The sequence below is a fragment of the Macrobrachium nipponense genome, chromosome 13 (genome assembly GCF_015104395.2).
Source record: "Macrobrachium nipponense isolate FS-2020 chromosome 13, ASM1510439v2, whole genome shotgun sequence".
Lineage (NCBI taxonomy): Eukaryota > Metazoa > Arthropoda > Malacostraca > Decapoda > Palaemonidae > Macrobrachium > Macrobrachium nipponense.
In genome coordinates this window covers 63,692,440-63,710,080 of record NC_087206.1, presented here as the reverse complement: position 1 = coordinate 63,710,080, position 17,641 = coordinate 63,692,440, and the positions used below count along the sequence as shown (strand labels likewise).

The 17,641-nt window shown below is 41.7% G+C and overlaps 1 protein-coding gene across 1 annotated transcript in view; it reads right to left on the bottom strand.

The window, feature by feature from the left end:
- Window positions 1-17,641, bottom strand: part of LOC135225851 (heparan-sulfate 6-O-sulfotransferase 2-like) — a gene marked incomplete at its 3' end in the record, with an annotated part of 62,467 nt that continues 44,826 nt past the window's right edge. The window contains 1 exon segment of the mRNA XM_064265393.1: window positions 1-293. Within this exon segment, the coding sequence (XP_064121463.1) occupies window positions 47-293 (247 nt within the window).

Below are 17,641 nucleotides of genomic sequence, written 5' to 3'. Positions count from 1 at the left end.
TCAGTCTGGAAGTCCTTCTAAAGCATTATTCAATATGTAACTTTCATTATGTACTATTCTCAATTTCAGACCATGAAAACTGACTACGGCCCATATTTTCAAAGTGTTCCTTGAAGTGAGGGTCCTGCTCAGACATGACTTTAAAACGATTCTGCAGGAGCTGCTTTGCAAATTTGTAGAGCTGTACATCCAAGTAGTTGATCTCTTCAATGCGTCTCAAAGTCTCTGGATCTACTTTATGCAAAGCCTGATCTGATATGGTCTGGTTGTGCTGCTCAAAACGTACACGAAATCTGAAAGAGTTAAGAGGTATGAAATTCAACTGTTGGAGAGCATACTCTGAAATTCTAACTATCCATCAGCGAATGTCAAATAACACAGTTACTATATCTACAATAATAATTATTTTATATAAAACTGTTGATTTACTTTAATTATAAAGTATATATCATTTCATCATACAAAATAATGATTTTTATGATAAAATCAAATTTTCAGGTACTTACCTCACTCTTTTGCTTTATCTGCAACTACTTGGCTTGGATTCAGCAAGTGTAAAAACTGAAACAAACATTACTGAACGCTCTTTGGAGGGTGGGGTTTAGACAACCACTCTTTGGTTGTCATCCTTCTCTTAATATTTTAAGAGGGGAGGAGGGAGGGTTCTTAATGAATAAGGGTAAGTACCTAAAAAATTGATTTCATTATAAATATCATAATTCTTTAGGTGAAACTTATCCTCTATCATCTGCTAATTCCAACACTGTGCTGATGAATAAAAATGATATTGTTATAATACAATAAAGTTTCATACATACTTACCTGGCAGATATATACATAGCTAAGACTCCGTCGTCCCCGACAGAAATTCAAATTTCGCGCCACTCGCTACAGGTAGGTCAGGTGATCTACCGGCCTGCCCTGGGCGGCAGGACTAGGAACCATTCCTGTTTTCTACTCATATATTTTCTCTTCCCCCTGTCTCCTTGCGGGGAGGCTGGGTGGGCCCTAATCGTATATATCTGCCAGGTAAGTATGTATGAAACTTTATTGTATTATAACAATATCATTTTCATACAATCAACTTACCTGTCAGATATATACATAGCTGATTGGCACCCTTCGGTGGAGGGTAAGAGACAGCTACTTCTGGAATAGACAGTAAACAACATATGTTGTAGGTATAAAAAAACCTTGGTTCCTACCTGATAGGTGGTAGACTTCGTGGGTGTTTTTGCCCCGTAGTCTGCCATCACCTCAAGAAACTTTAGCGAGATATGTGATCTATGGCCAAGAATTCTTAGTTGTGGGTCTGCCGAAGGGGTCTTATCCACTTACTCGGCAGAGCCTGAAAGGACTGGTACATGGGTGCTGATCCACTTATATGACAACACACCTTATTAACGGGAGCACACCCAATCCCCGAACACACCTTATTAAGGAGCACACAACCAATCCCGACCACCTGATCCTAACCACCATGTTAGTATTAAAAATTGCTCCGAGTTATCCCCAAACAACCATAACTCAAACCAAATTGCACACGCACACAATAATTTTTCAAAAAAAAATTTATGATACTCATCTAATAAAAGATATCACAAGAGTTCCTTACTGAACGAAAGTGACTGGCCGCCTGTGCGGCATCTGCACTTGTTCAGCAGAAAGTCTAGAACATATCTATTAGACTTATGTAGTAATTAAGGATTGGTGTTAGCTCCTGTACCCAGGATTGTGCCCGCAGACACGAAAGGACCTAAAGAAAAACATTTTTCATAGGTCACACGAACGTCCTTCAAATAGTGAGAAGCAAACACAGAATTACATCTCCAATATGTCGCTTCCAAGATATTCTTTAGTGACATATTTCTCTGAAAAGAGAGAGACGTAGCCACTGCTCTCACTTCATGAGCTCTTACTCTCAGGAGTTTGAAAGAATCATCCGTGCAAGCCTTATGAGCGTCCGTAATGACGTTCCTGACAAAAAAGGCTAAAGCATTCTTAGACATAGGTCTTGATGGATCCTTCACGAGCACCAGAGACCTTGTCTAGAACCTCCCAACTGTTTCTTCTTCTGTATGTAAAACTTTAAAGCCCTTACTGGGCAAAGAGACCTCTCCGGTTCCCTGCCGACGAGACCCGATAAGCCTTTTGGACTTCGAAGTTCTGGCCAGGGATTCGAAGGATTTTCATTCTTCGCCAAGAATAATTCTTTGAAGGAACAGATGGCTGAATCTATATTGAAACCCACTTTATCACTAAGGGCGTGCAGCTCACTAACTCTTTTTGCCGTCGCCAGTGACAAAAGAAACAAACATTTTCTCGTTATGTCGCGAACGAGGCAAATGCAGGGGTTCAAATCTCGCTGAGGACAAGAACTTAAGTACCACGTCGAGATTCCAGTTAGGGGGAGAAGTAATCTTAGACTTCTTGGTCTCAAAAACATTCCCCCGATCCACCATTGTTGAAGAGTATCTTTCAACACAGGGTCCCCTTGTAATTGGCGGACAATTCCCGCGGAGTTGACGTCAGGGGAGGATTGTCCAGGAAAAGGAATGAGGTATCCCTTCTGTAGAACAGACATAGACCAAGCGTCTGTATCTATGAGAGTCCAGGCTTCCGCAAATCCCCGGAGCCTGGCACCTACTGGTGTTTGGAGGAGCGTCACTTCACTTTCCCTTTTAAAGGGACGGAAAGAGGCTCTACCTCTCTTCTCAGTCGCTTTTCTTTTAGCGGTAGCTCTAGAGGGAGGGCCTCCTCGAAAGGGCCGGAACAGGCGTAGAAACACCTTTCTGCTCCCACCATCACTGGTCTCTTCTTCCTGGATGATTGTAGGAGAAGATCCTGTGTTGTTTCTCGTCAGAGAACGGGAAATGTCCCTCACAAACTGCGAAGGGAACAGAAAGTCAGACCTGGGAGCGAATAACAAGGCTGCCTGCCCTTTGCGAATGGGATACCGCTTTTGTCAAGAAAGCGCTAAAAACAGATCTCTTCTTCAAGAGACCTGCTCCAAATAAGGAAGAAACTTCCCCTGAGCCATCCTGTACCGCCTTGTCAATACACGACAAAATTGCAAGGAGTACGTCCGGATCGAGTCCTTCCGAGGCATGAGCCTTCTTGGACATCACCCCAAGGGACCAATCTAGGAAGTTGAAGACTTCTAAAATGTGAAAAAGTCCCTGAGGAGATGATCCAACTCTGAAAGACCCCAAGTTATCTTCGCAGTATGAAGGTTATGTCTCCTGGATGCATTACCAGACTGGAAAAGTCAGCTTCAGCCGAAGCTGGGAGAGTGAGCCCCATATTCTCCCCAGTCTGGTACCAAATACCTCTCTTCCCCGTAAGTCTAGCGGGAGGCATGCAAAACACCGTTCTGACTAGCTCCTTCTTGGTTAGCATCCAGCTATCCAGCGACAGAAGAGCTCTCTTATAGAAATCGTCGGCCTCATCTTCAAAAAAGCCGACGACTTCGGCGTCTTAGAGCATGAAAAAAAGTGAACGAGGAGAAGGAGGAGCGGCAGGGATCAATGCATCTCCGTATTCCTGCAGGAGGAGAGCTGTCAAAACTTTATAGTTGAGACAGCCCTTCTCTGCCGTGAGTCTCGTCTTCTGAATCCTCTTCCAAATATCGGATCAGAAGGAGAAGTCAATCCCGTGTTCCGGGTCTTCCTGCCCAATAACTCTCTCTACGGGAGACAAACTCCTAATAGGAGAGGGGCTAAGAGCATGTATAGCGCTCCTCTGCTTGGCTGGCTCCTGCGCGCTGGCCTCGGCGCCGGCTGGCGCCTCGCGCCTGGCTGGCGCCTCGCGCCTGGCTGGCGCCTCGCGCCTGGCTGATCATCCTCGCGCTTGGCTGGCGCCTCGCGCCTGACTGATGCCTCCGGCCTCTTTTTTCTAAAAATCTCGCGCCCTGACTGACGCCTTCGCGCCGGGCTGGCGCCTTGCGCCCTTTCTGGTGCCATATCCTTGTATGGATGATGCTTGTCTGGCGCCTCGCGCCTGGCTGAATCCTCGCGCCTGGCTGCTTCCTCGCGCTCGGCTGACGCTGCTGGTTTGGCAGACGTATCACGTCTGGTAATATCCTCGTGCCTGTAAAGCGTTTCTCGCTTGTCTGGCGCTTTAATCCTGTAAGACGCTTCTCGTCTGGAGGAAACCTCGCGCTTGACTGGCGCCTCGCGCTTGTCTGGCGCTTCAAAATCGTCCAAAGAGTCTCTATCAGAATAGATCTCAAACGCCTCACGTCCCACAGGAGCCTCACTCCTGGCGGAGAAGGAAGACGAGACTTCTTGACAGGAAGCCTCACGTCTTTCTTGTCTTTAGGGAGGGGGGATCCTTCGAAAGGACTCCTACCAAGGCGGATAACTGTTCTTGCACAGCCAAAATGATCCTCTTGGAAGCTTCTCCGGGCGCTGTTCTTGAACGGGAGAGGGAGACCTCGAAGGAGTTTTGTCCAAAACCATGGGACGTCAAAAACCCTCTTAGCCTTCTTGATCGAAGGAGGGCTTCTTCCGAAAAGCGTTCGGGGCTAGAATCCAAAACAGGATCTTTCCAGTGCCTTTTCTTCAGGGGCCTGGACAGGTCCGAATTATTTCCACCCCTCGTTTAGGAGAGGGAGAAGCGGAGGGACGAAGAGAAGCACTCTCTGAGGACGCTTTTCCTATAGCGGTCCTGAGCAGTCTGTCTATTTACAGAGCCTGCTAAAGGGACGCCTGACCGGGGGAAGGGTCTCCACAACCTCCGTACGGCTTTCGACTTTCCTTTCTCTCTGGGCTTGGGAGCTTGGAAGAGGTCTAGCCTGGGAGCGTCGCAGAGACGGTCAGACGCCCCCTCCACAACACTGGGACACTCACTTCACTATAATAGTCATTTCACAATCCTTACCTTTCATGGCAGCCATTTTGGATTTCATCCTGTGAAGAGTAGCTTTCAGTTCAGCAATTTCGAGGCCGAATCTGAATGTAAAGCCAGTGAGGGCCCTGATACAGAATTAGAATCAAATGCATAGTTAAGAGAAGAGTTAGAATCATTAAAAGGCTCAATAGGCCTTGTACTACTACCCGCACCCTTAGATGCCGCCCTTCTGACTCTATCCCTTTCTAACTTCTTCAAGTAAGAAGTTAGAGTCTTCCATTCCTCAACATTCAACCTCTCACATTCATGACAGGTGTTAGAAATAGAACAATCAAAACCTCTACATTTGCGACATACAGTGTGAGGATCAACCGAAGCCTTCGGTATCCTCACCTTGCAGCCTACATTCACACACTCTCACACAACCACTTGAATCAGACATTCTTGAAGAAAAATCAAAAGCAAGTCCAAATCCAGTCCACAGTAGCGAATGCCAAAACAACGATCCAGGTACGTCACCAAAAGTCCACAAAAAGATGATCAATTGTCTAGAAAAGCGAATTCCAGTCAGAGGTGGCAGCAAGCAACGATGTTGATACCACCAGCGACAGAAAATATATGAGTAGAAAAGGGAATGGTTCCTAGTCCTGCCGCCCAGGGCAGGCCGGTAGATCACCTGACCTACCTGTAGCGAGTGGCGCGAAATTTGAATTTCTGTCGGGGACGACGGAGTCTTAGCTATGTATATATCTGCCAGGTAAGTTGATTGCATGAAATCCAATGGCATGTACTTGTCATATGAGGATCTTCATCAGGCAAGTCTGCTACTATAGGAGGTGGAACATGGATTGAGAATATAGCCATTGGTTGAGATTGTGCAATGCATAATGGCAAGTTAGGCCTCTGTGCCTCAAGCCTGCAGAGCTGATGGAAGCTAGAACCACAATTGAACATGATCCCTAAAAAGTTACCACCTACCAAACTGAGTTGTTTTGACACCTCACATCCAAAACAAACAACACCAATTAGCATGAAAAAGTGGTTCTTAATCAGTCTAGGGTAGCAGTCTCCAACATATGTCCAACATTGCTTACTCCAATGAACTTTTGTCTGCCTTTACCTAGAGAAACAAAGCAAATGAAACTAAGCTCAATATGTACCATACTCGAAACAAGAGTAAAGTATATTACCATGTCGAATTCCAATACATACAGTTTCTCACTTACCCAGAAAGGGGGGGGGTCGCTAGCAAGACTTCAAGACCCTATACCTGTTTACAATACATAGGGGAAAGACTAGGAGAAATCTCCCCTGCTTGAACTATTGGTGTACGGCCGTCTTCTTACTGCTGGATCCAGACAGTCCTCAAGTGGTTAGGAGTGAACAAAGAGCCACACTTCCACTGTAATGCCAAAAACATTAAGTCTTGAGAAAAGGTGCTGATGAAAAACTAAATTATGTAGCTGCTACTCCGACACTGTGCAGTTTCACCTTCAAAAGGAGCCAATCCTCTGGAGACAATGGATGGCATGCTTCTAGGATTAAGGATTTTATAAAGAAAACCACGAAAAAGTATTCTCAGACATAGGAACCTCAGAATCTTTGACAGTGCAAAAAGCTTCCTACACTGCTTCCTTAATAGGTTGAAAGGGATGTATAAGAACCCTTAAAGCCCTAATAGGGCATGAAAGTAGCTCTTCTTCCTCAAGTGTTAGTGGTTGTACGTATTCAGTAATTATTGTATTTATACTAAATCTAATTCTGATCTGCAGACCATTTACGTTCCATTGTAAATTAATTATTGAAAATATTATGCTAGTCTGTTCAAGTGTGATGGTCTTTTGTGGATTATCAATTGCCATTTTCTTCTAAGGCTTTATTCACAACATTTATTTTTCTCTATAACATATTAGTGTCCAATGCACATACAGCCCTTTCCTTGATGCGCTGAGGTGACAGGCAAAGCTGCATCCATGGAGTGGTCAAAGAAACGAGGGGACATTATCCTGCCAATGCACTAGACACATCCAGTACAAAAAAAATGCAAACTGTTAAACAAAAAAATCAATGTTAGATTTAACAGACAATATCCGACTGCATTAAATCTAACCTAACTCTGAGCTGATAATTTGGGTTGTAGAAGGATCTATATCAACTAAAGGTGTAAATGCTAATGAACACCTAGATTCATGTTCTTGCAAGTTATCTTTACTCTCTATGTCTATCCTTCTCTCTTCTAATTCAGCAATTTATCATCATCTCTATTTCTTCCACAGACCAATCCTTGCAATGATCATAATGGTTGTCTGAATCCCAATTTCAATCCTCGATGATCAATGCATATATCATGAGTATTGTACATACTTTAGTTACCCAATCTGGTCTTACAAAAACTTAATTTAAAAACAAAAATCTAAGAGATTTTCATAGGGAAGATTAAGAAGAATCCATACTGCCAAAATACAAATTGAAATACAGATGATCCAATTTGTTAACCATGAAAACAACCCCAAATTTCAGAGCACTTGTCTATACAACCTGCCAGTTGCACTGACAAGAGAAGAATGACAACCAAAACCAGTTGCTGTCTTACCCCCACCCTCCAAAGACTGAGGAGCATCTGTTAACGACTGTTTTAACTTTAATACTTGCTGAACCTATGACCAAGTTGCCGCAGATAAAGGAAATGGCTGACTGAGTTTCACCTACAAATTATAAATATTGCAATCATGTGCCATGTGTATTCTGATAATGATTACATTATCAAAATTGTCAACATCATTACTATCAGTTGCTAAATGAAGCATAATTTGGCAATACAGTTGAACCTCTTTAAAACAGCATACTGTGATCCAGGAATACCTGTGGTGTAGCTCGATTTTGGAATAAGCTGCCGTTAGTTCATTGAGCGGCCACGAGGGCACTGCCATGTACTGTTTACAACTTCCCAACTTCAAAAATTCCCAATATCTCTAGCATAAATAAAGCTTTATTTATGCTAGAAAATGTTTCTCCCTTTAGTGACGGTTTAGTAGTTAATTTTCCTCAATAGATGGCACTGCGCTTTGGGTTCAAACTTTGACGGTGAAGTGTCAAAATGCACTGAGTGACCGCAGAAATTCACTCATTATTTTTGTCATTTCATTATCCTCTACAATAAAAATAAATGAAGAAACTACTAATAGCGATAATTATTAAGATTCTGAGAAAGTGTCATTGGCTGCTTGTCAGTAATAGTCGGCACAAGGAGGTATCCAAGAACTCAGTCTTTCTAGCTTCATGAAACGATGAAGCAGGTGCATGGGCCATCCAGCAACAGGGACAACCTTTCTGTATGGGCAGAAGCTCATGATGTCAGAATCACTGCCCCTGTCCATGATGTTTAGGTGAAATTTCTCGGTTTAGCAAGGGATGAGGGAAGGGGTCTGGTGTCAACAAACAACTTACATACATCATTTTACCTAATGGATGTCACACAAATCCTTGGGCACCTTCCCCCTAGGACTTGTGGTGGCTGTGAAACAGTAACCCAAGCTCCACAAGGACAAAAGCATCTTGCTTATGTGGCAAGGTAAAATAAGCCTAATGTTGAAGGATGGAGTGACCGAGTGCTGATCCTTCTTCCATTCTCTCATACAGCACCCAAGCTAAGTCCGCGCTGGAATGAGCTACGTTGCGAGTTAAATTAGAGAATATCCAATCTTAAAGCTGAAGTTAAACAAATGGTATGACAGAACATGACCATCTGAACCCATTATTTTATAAGAATTGGCTTAATCTTAGATAAAACAATTACCAAGTGACCTGTACATAGTACTTCTCTTCCAATAAGGGAAGAACAAGAGTTCTACTGAATTTTTTAGACTGAGTATTTAAGCACACACTCTCTGGCTCTGGACAGCCTTTGCATCCCTACGCAAACCATCATGAGGAGTTATAGTCTTTTCTCCTTGCTCATTTTTCATGTCTAAAAACTGACATCTCCAGATGGAGATGAAACAATCCCAGTGAGTTCCAATGGACCAACCTTTCCACCTTAGGTGTTAGTTTGCCTATATAAAAGCCAATGGTTTGTATTATCATAGAAGCAAAGAGTGACTGTTGAAGATAATATACTTTTAATAGATATAAAACCAGAGCCCTTTATCATAATACCACCCCAACCATCTGGACAATCCCAGAATAAGAAAGGAAAAGTACTGGGTTTCCACCAACAATTAGCCACCTAGTTATCATGCTTGAATAACCATTTCCATATCACTTAGAATACTTCAAAAGGCTTTGATTTGTCTATTATAAAAAGAAAAAAAAAACCAGCAAATTATCTTCAACATATTTTAGCTAACACATTAACTAGATATCTAATATTATACAGCAAATTACAATGCAGTCAGCAACCACAATCACACATGTATATAAGTTAAAACTAGGAACTTACTTGAGATTAAATGTTTCCTCAAATATATACTGACTTATTTCCTGATCTTCTGTTAGACCAAAGAAGGCCATCTTCTTCAAATTATTTTTGGCTGAAATCAGCAGCATTTTCCCTCTATCTTCTGGATCCAAAAATGATGTGTTGTAACATCCCACTAAAGAAAGATCTGAAAAGACAATTTAATAAGTTATCATGTCACAAAATAAAACAAAAATGTACTTGAGTTACTTTTGATCCTCAGACAAAATCCATGACTTTAATAATATTCTGATGCAATCCCATACACCTCATTCAAAGAGAGAAAAATATATCAACTGGCTCCAATGCATTAAGAATATACATAGGGTAGCTCTGGTTCCTGGTAGTTGTTTGTGTTGAAAAAATGCTAGTTATATATTTAAATACTGACCTCTTCCACTATGATAGCTATAAACCATTCCAACGCAAGCAGCAGGATGACTGAGTATTTAGACTAAAAAATCTGGTAGGTGTATTTACATCAAACTTTATTACTTTTTGCATTCTTTAAAATTAACATAAAATATTAGCAACATCACAGGGTTGCTTTTAAGTGTTTATATTATCTAGGTAGTTCTTAAAAAGGTTTTATAAGACTTTGGTTGCTTTTCTACTTATGTCGTAAGCCTTGGAACAAATAAACAATGTATACATAGTCTGAGGTACATATTACTGTATCTAATGCCACTCTGAAAATGACCAATTACTATACAGTATATACGTATAGTACATACTTCATAGTGCAGAAATAAAATGTTTGCAAACCTTAATTACACACGTACCTTCATTAAAATGTTTGAAGACAGTAACTTTACAACACTCTCTTCAGCTCAGATCAGGTTTTGTTCAACTGCTTGTGTTATGACAACCAAGGCAACCTACAACCTTGGCAGAGCATTTGTGTTAAATAGCCAACATTAACTGGAAATTTCATTCATTATCATCATGGATGATAAATGAAAATATATTGTTCACAGTGTGCTCACCTGCCAGCATCCTAGTTTGACGGTTATTTGCCAGATTGCTGCTACAAGCCATGAACTCTTCTAAGGTAACATTTTCCCATGTGTCACTTGTAGCATAAGGGGGAACTTCTTCCTGAAATAAACAACTTCAAATAAAAATTCTTATCCTGTAAGCACTGGGAGAGAAGAAAATAATTAACTTAATTCAAATAAATTACGTACAAACAAATAGTAAAGTAGACTTTTCAGCTCAAGCACTCTTAATCAAGAGGTCATACAAAAATTTAAATCACAACAATATAAATCAAAACAACATGAATTTATAAAATCACATGCCAATAAATGACAAATCAGAAACAAAAATCATAGAGAAATATATTAGTGAACAAAATGTCACTGAATCTGAACCAGAAAATAATTCAAAGGATGCAACCAGTTCATTCTTTCACCCTTTGTACCTATAAAATTACTAACATGCAGATAAAAACCAGTAAGTTTCAAATCAATACAGTGGTACCTCGACATACGAAAGGCTCAACTTATGAAAAACTCGAAATACGAAAGCAAATATGAAAAATTTTACGGCACTACATACGAAAATTGCTCAAGTTACGAAAAGGTTGTTGCTGCTAAAGTCCCGAGATTCGCCAAGACCACCAGAGAAAAAATTTTAAAACTCCCGCGCCGCCAACGAGTAAACTCGCCACCATCCTCCCGCTCTCTCATTGGTTCCTGATGCTAGTCACCCCATAAGATCCTGCTCTCCTATTGGTCAGCATCTACCCCTTGCTTTCTTTAAAGGTTATTCTATGGTAAAAGGATGCTGTAAATTGAAAAACTTCTTATTCATGCAATACATTTAATAAAAAAAAAAAAACATTAGGTAAAGATAGAATAAAGAATAGAAATGAACTGGTTATTATACTGTTTGGTAGTTTCAGTAGTTGAAGAGAGATAATGAAAATTTATGTCTTACTGTGTACTAGGAAAACGTGATTGCTTAGCGATGTGACAATACTCGCAAGTGCTGGATGTAAACAGAAGTTTGGTAGCTTTTTTTTGTTTTTATTGTTTGTTTATTACAGTTAATGGTTACTTAATAATTATTGTTTGAAATGAGTACATGCAATACATTTAATAAAAAAATGTGAATTAGATATCATAAAAATAAATAAATAACAGACTGCTATCAATCGAAGCCAACAAATATGATATTGTTAAGATACAATAAGTTTTTGTTTTATACATACTTACCTGGCAGATATATAATTAGCTATAGACTCCGTCGTCCCGACAGAATTCAAAACTCGCGGCACACGCTACAGGTAGTCAGATGATCTAACCATTCCCGCCGCTGGGTGGCGGTATCCGGCAGATTATACTTAGCTATTGATGGCACCTTGGTGAGGGTAAGAGACAGCAAAATACACACAGAAAATAAAAATATACGGAAAACAACATTGTGTAGGATAATCATCCTTGGTTCTACTGTTTTTGGGCAGAAGAAGACTTGATGATTACTGTCATTGAGCCTTGCATACCTCAGAGCTTCAGCGAGGTAGAGACCTATAACCGAATAGCCCTTCTGGATCATGTCAATGGGGGCTAGCCCAACCGCTTACGCGACAGAGCCTATCTGGATCGTGCCCAATGGGGGCCTACCCGCTTACATGACAGAGCCTGACCTGTATCGTATCAATGGGGGCTAGCCCTCTTACATGACAGAGCTTTAGGTTTTATACAATACACAACGAGGAAACCACAAGTTAATCCCGACCACCTGAACCTCCTAACCATGTTAGATCTCGGAATTGAAAGGGGTTACTTCTATACCCTCTTCCAATCGACCATAAAAACCAAACACCATAACACTAAAAAGACATAAAACTAAACTAATTAGGATTAACCTCAGCTCCTCCTCCCAGCACTGAATCCGCGGAAACGTAAGCTCCTAGTGAGAAGCAGTTCTCATAAGTAACTCTAACATCTCTTAAGTAGTGAGAAGCGAATACCAAGTTACACTTCCAATACGTGGACTCTATTAGCGCTTGAAGAGACCACGTCTTGTGAAACGCCATTGAGGTTGCTATGGCTCTCACTTCATGCGCCTTCACTCTGAGGAGCTTAAACTGTTCATCACCACAAGTGCGCTTCCATTAATCACGTCTTTAATGAAAAACGTCAGAGCATTTTTCGAATAGATCTGTCGGATCCTTGACTGAGCACCAAAGACTTTCTTCCGTACCTCCTAATAGAGACTTCCTTTGCAAATAAAATTTAAGGGCTCTTACCAGACAAAAAGTCCTCTCTTGTTCTTCCCCCGTAAGAGAAGGAAAGTCCTTTCATCTTCGAAGCTTCTTGGCCATGGTTTTGATGGATTCTCGTTTTTTGCTAAGAAAAGAGGCTTAAAAGAACAAATTGCAGCCTCCTTCTTAAAACCCACTCTGCCTTCTAACGCTTGAAGTTCACTTACCCTTTCTGCCGTTGCTGGGGGCGAAAAGGAACAGAGACTTTCTTGTCAAATCTCTAAAGGAGGCCTTATTAGCAGGTACGAACTTATCTGACATAAGAAAATGAAGGACTACATCCAAATTCCAACTGGGATTCTGGTGTTCTGGCTTTTTTGAGGTCTCGAAAGACCTAATAAGATCGTGTAGGTCCTTATTGTCTGATACATCCAGCCCCCTATGCCTGAAAACAGAGGCCAGCATGCTTCTGTACCCCTTGACCGTTGAGACAGCTAGGTTACACTTTCTTCTAAGGTAAAGGAGAAAATTAGCAATGTCAGTTACAGAGGTACTGGAAGAGGATACGTTGTGCGACTTGCACCATCTTCTAAACACTTCCCACTTCGACTGGTACACTCGTAATGTGGATGGTCTCCTGGCTCTTCTTGCGATTGCTTTCGAAGCTTCGCGAGAAAACCCCCTCGCTCTAACAAGTCCTTCGATAGTCTGAAGGCAGTCAGACTTAGAGCGGGGAGGGTTTTTGTGATACCTGTCGAAGTGGGGCTGTTTGAGAAGATCGCTCCTTAGTGGGAGCAATCTGGAAGATCCACCATCCACTCCAGCAACTCTGTAACCCAGTCTAGGGCTGGCCAAAAGGGAGTGATCAAGTCAGCTTCGCTCCTTCTGAGGAAGCAAACTTCCTTATTACTTCCCCTTCTAGTTTGAAGGGGGGAAAAGCGTATCCGTCTATGCCCTTCCAATCCATCAGGAGGCCGTCTATTGCTATCGCTCTTGGATCCGTGATTGGGGAGCAATAATTCTCTAGCCTTTTGTTCCAGTTGGTTGAGAACAAGTCTATGTTCAGCCTTCCCCACAACCCCCATAACTGTTCGCACACTTGAGGGTTGAGGGTCCATTCCGTGGGGAGGACTTGGTTTTTTCTGCTTAGCAGATCCGCCCGAACGTTTCTCTCTCCCTGAATAAACCTGGTGAGGAGAGAGATTTCTTTCTCCTGAGCCCAAAGCAGCACCTCCCTCGCTGTCTTGTAAAGGGAGAATGAATGGGTTCCCCCCTTGTTTTCTGATATACGCTAAGGCTGTTCGGTGTCCGAATTTGACCTGAATGATCGACCCTGAGATCTGCTCTTGAAAGTGGATGAGTGCTAAGTGAATGGCTTTCAACTCCTTTGGTTTATGTGCCAGGACGCCTGTGCTCCTTTCCAAGGTGCCTGCACTTCTTCCGAGCCCAACATTGCTCCCCATCCTGAATTCTACGCGTCTGCAACAACGCTCGGAGAGGGCTCTGTACGTGTAAAGATACTCCTTGGCTGAGTTTCTTCGGGTCCAGCCACCACTGTAGATCTTGCTTGATCTCGTCCGTGATTAAAAAAGAGTCTTCTAGGTCCTGGGAACTCTGATCCCAGTTCTCCTTCAGATAATACTGAAGGGTCTTAGGTGCAGTCTTCCTAAGGAAACGAACTGCTCCAACGAGGAGATGGTTCCCAGCAAGCTCATCCATTCCCTCGCGGAGCAATGTTCTTTCCCTAGAAAAACTGAAACCTTCGAAAGGCAGCATTCTATCCTCTCTCTTGATGGAGACGCTAGAAAACCCGATAATCCATCTGAAATCCCCAGATAGACTATGCTCTGCTGGGGATCCAGCTGGGATTTCTCGAGGTTGACTAGGAGTCCCTGCGATTGTGTCATTCTTAGTGTTACCGAAAGGTCCTCCAGACACTGAACCTTTGACTTTGCTCTTATTAGCCAGTCGTCCAAATACATCGAGATCCTGATTCCTTTCAAATGCAGCCAATGTGCCACATTCCTTAGGATGCCCGTGAAGACTTGAGGGGCCGTCGACAGTCCGAAGCAAAGCGCTCGAAATTGGAAGACTCTTCCCTGTGACATGAATCTGAGATATTTCCTTGATGCCGGGTGAATTGGCACATGGAAATATGCATCTTGAAGGTCCAGAGATACCGTCCAGTCCCCTGGACGAAGAGCAGAAAGCACAGAGGAAGAAGTCTCCATCGAGAACTTCTTCTTGATCACAAAGAAGTTCAGCGCATTACATCTAAAACCGGCCCTCCACCCGCCTGAGGCTTTGGGTACCAGGAACAGACGGTTGTAGAAACCTGGTGAATGGAGATCTTGAACCGGTTCTATTGCCCTCTTCTGCAGCATAAGGTCCACTGCTTGCAGGAGAGCTTGTTCATTATAGCTGTCAGTAACTCGGTATCTCCATTAGGTAAAGATAGAATAAAGAATAGAAATGAATGGTTATTATACTGTTTGGTAGTTTCATTAGTTGAAGAGAGATACTAATGAAAATTTATGGCTTACTGTGTCCTAGGAAAAGTGATTGTTTGGCGTTCGTTCAGTACTTGTAGTCGTAAGAGCTGAATGTAAACAAACGATTGGAAGGTTTTTTTTTGTTTAATTGTGTATTATAGTTAATGATTAATTAATAATTATTTGAAATGAGTACATACTGATTATTTATACCTTTTATTGGCATATTCTAAGCTTTTAGCTTCTTAGGTTTAGATGTCAGAATCATAGACTAGGCTACAGTAGCAACTGCTAACATAGGCTAGGCTTATTGCTAAGGGTCATATGCTAAAGTCCAATAATATGCAGTAAAAATGGGTTAGGCATTTTACATGTAAAATGCGGTTGGGTTCAAGATACGAAAAACTCACGATATGAAGGCCGCCTCGGAACGGATTAATTTCGTATCTCGAGGTACCACTGTACTTTCAAATACAATCATTACTATTGGCAATAAAAGTCCACGTAATGCAAAACAACTGTGTTTAATATTTTGGTAGTATAAATATGGACTAACAGAAACATAAAATGATTCAAAGAAACTTGGTATAGCTTTTACTGAAAACTTTACACTCAAAAAACAATGAATGGTAGTAAAATTATACTCACCCTAGTAGGGGGCCTTCCTTCACACAACAAACGAGCTGTCTTCCATGTAGCACCTCTTCGTACATGCTTAAATTCACTGAGATAACGGTGAACTGGATCCCGTAGGAAGGTTATATAAAAGTACCTATAATAAAGAAAAAATAATCAATAGCAGGAAATTAAATGAACATTATAACAAATAGGCAAGGTAAATTCACAAACCATGGCAAATATCTTTATGAAATACAATCCACTGCCATACATGAATCAGTGCCATAATAACTGGTGGGTAGATAATAATGATCTACTAACTTTCAACAAGATGACCTTATTTTCCTTGTTTAATTTTTTTTTTACCCTAGGCTAAACAGGAGCATGGGTTGCACTCTCCAATGGGCTCTGCATTTGAATTAACGGTTTTGGGATAATTTGCACTTTTCCTATATATACACAAACCTGAGGTGTTTTATTAGATATACCTTCAGTAAAAACTCATTCAGTCAGTGAAGTATGTTAGATAGGTGAATTAACAAGTAGCTGCCACACAGGAAGTCCTTTCTACATGAAGGCATTCCAAAGGAGATTGCTCATCAGTCTAGAGTCCAGCAAGTCCACCTGTAGGAGGAGGGAATCTGCATTGTCTGAACTGTAGTACTTCCACTGTCTTGTCAGGAGCATGGGATAAAGCATGGATTAGATTAGATTATAAAATTTTTGGCACATAGCCAAGCGCCGGAGCAGGATAAAGCATGGAGGAGAGACTAGAATTGAGAAAATTCTCTGATTTATGAATCTGAGAATTAACCTCTACCATAACACTCCACTCAAGTGAAAAACAGGGCTATGACAATGTAGCCTCCAGGTTAAAACTAAACGTGCACTTAATGGAGGGACATGAGGTGTTGGGAATGTTAACCAGAACCAAGGTCATTTCCATTACACCAATAGGCTCATGAATGAAAGCTATGACTCCATGAAGGTGCCTCTCCAACTCTAACTGGAATAATTCCATCACCAACAGACTCTCCAGCCCTACATAATCCACAACAGACCTTGAAGAACCATTCACCAAGGCAGAGGCACAGGGAGAAAGCACATCAGCCCAACCCAGTCCCTGCTCAGAGGAATGTGATGATGTTTGACTAGAAAGAACCATCCCAGACATTGAAACACAATCTGAAGGCATCAAAGGAGACCAAGGATGATCTTACCCTCAAGCTTAGAACTAATTACAAAACAGACAAAGCTTACCCAACTAACACATCTAATGAGCAACAGCATTCACAAACAGTCTTGTGCTAGGCAGTACTTGAATCAATCCACTTAAAAATGTCACAGGGAAAAAATGCACAGAAAAAAAAAGTCATAATAATTCAAGGTGGCCGGTAATACAATCACAGGAAAAAAGTAACCTAGCCTAACCTTAACCAGCATAAACTAGCCTGACCTAACCAAACTTTCAACCTAACCTAGTCTACAACCTAACCCAACCTAACCTAACCCACCCTATAAACTAACCTAAACCCACCCTATAAAAACTAACTAACCTATCACCTTTACCTAACCTACCTTATAACCTACGCAATCATTACCAGCCACCATAAATTAATGAGACTTTTTTTTTTTTTTTTTTCTATTCAAAATTGTGATTTTATTACTGGCCACCCAGTACTTGACCAGGGAAAGACCTGGAAGTACCTAACATAGGGGAATGATCATGCCAGTGACTGTTTGTAGACCAGTTAAGGGCATGACCCAGGATGCACTGACCTAATTCCAAAGAAATCGGATGGATGGTCAACTCTTACCTCCAAAGTTAGGGAAGAAAGTGAATGAAAAAAGGATAACTAGGGTAGACTTTTCCATGACAACAGAATAAGACAATATAATCACCAGTCTCTGAAGAGCAGCGAGAAGACTTCTTAGCCTTCTTAAGGAGGGCATCCTTCCTGGCTGCCTTCTTGCACTTCCTAGGGTTAGTCAGTGATTGGGAAGGCAAAGAAA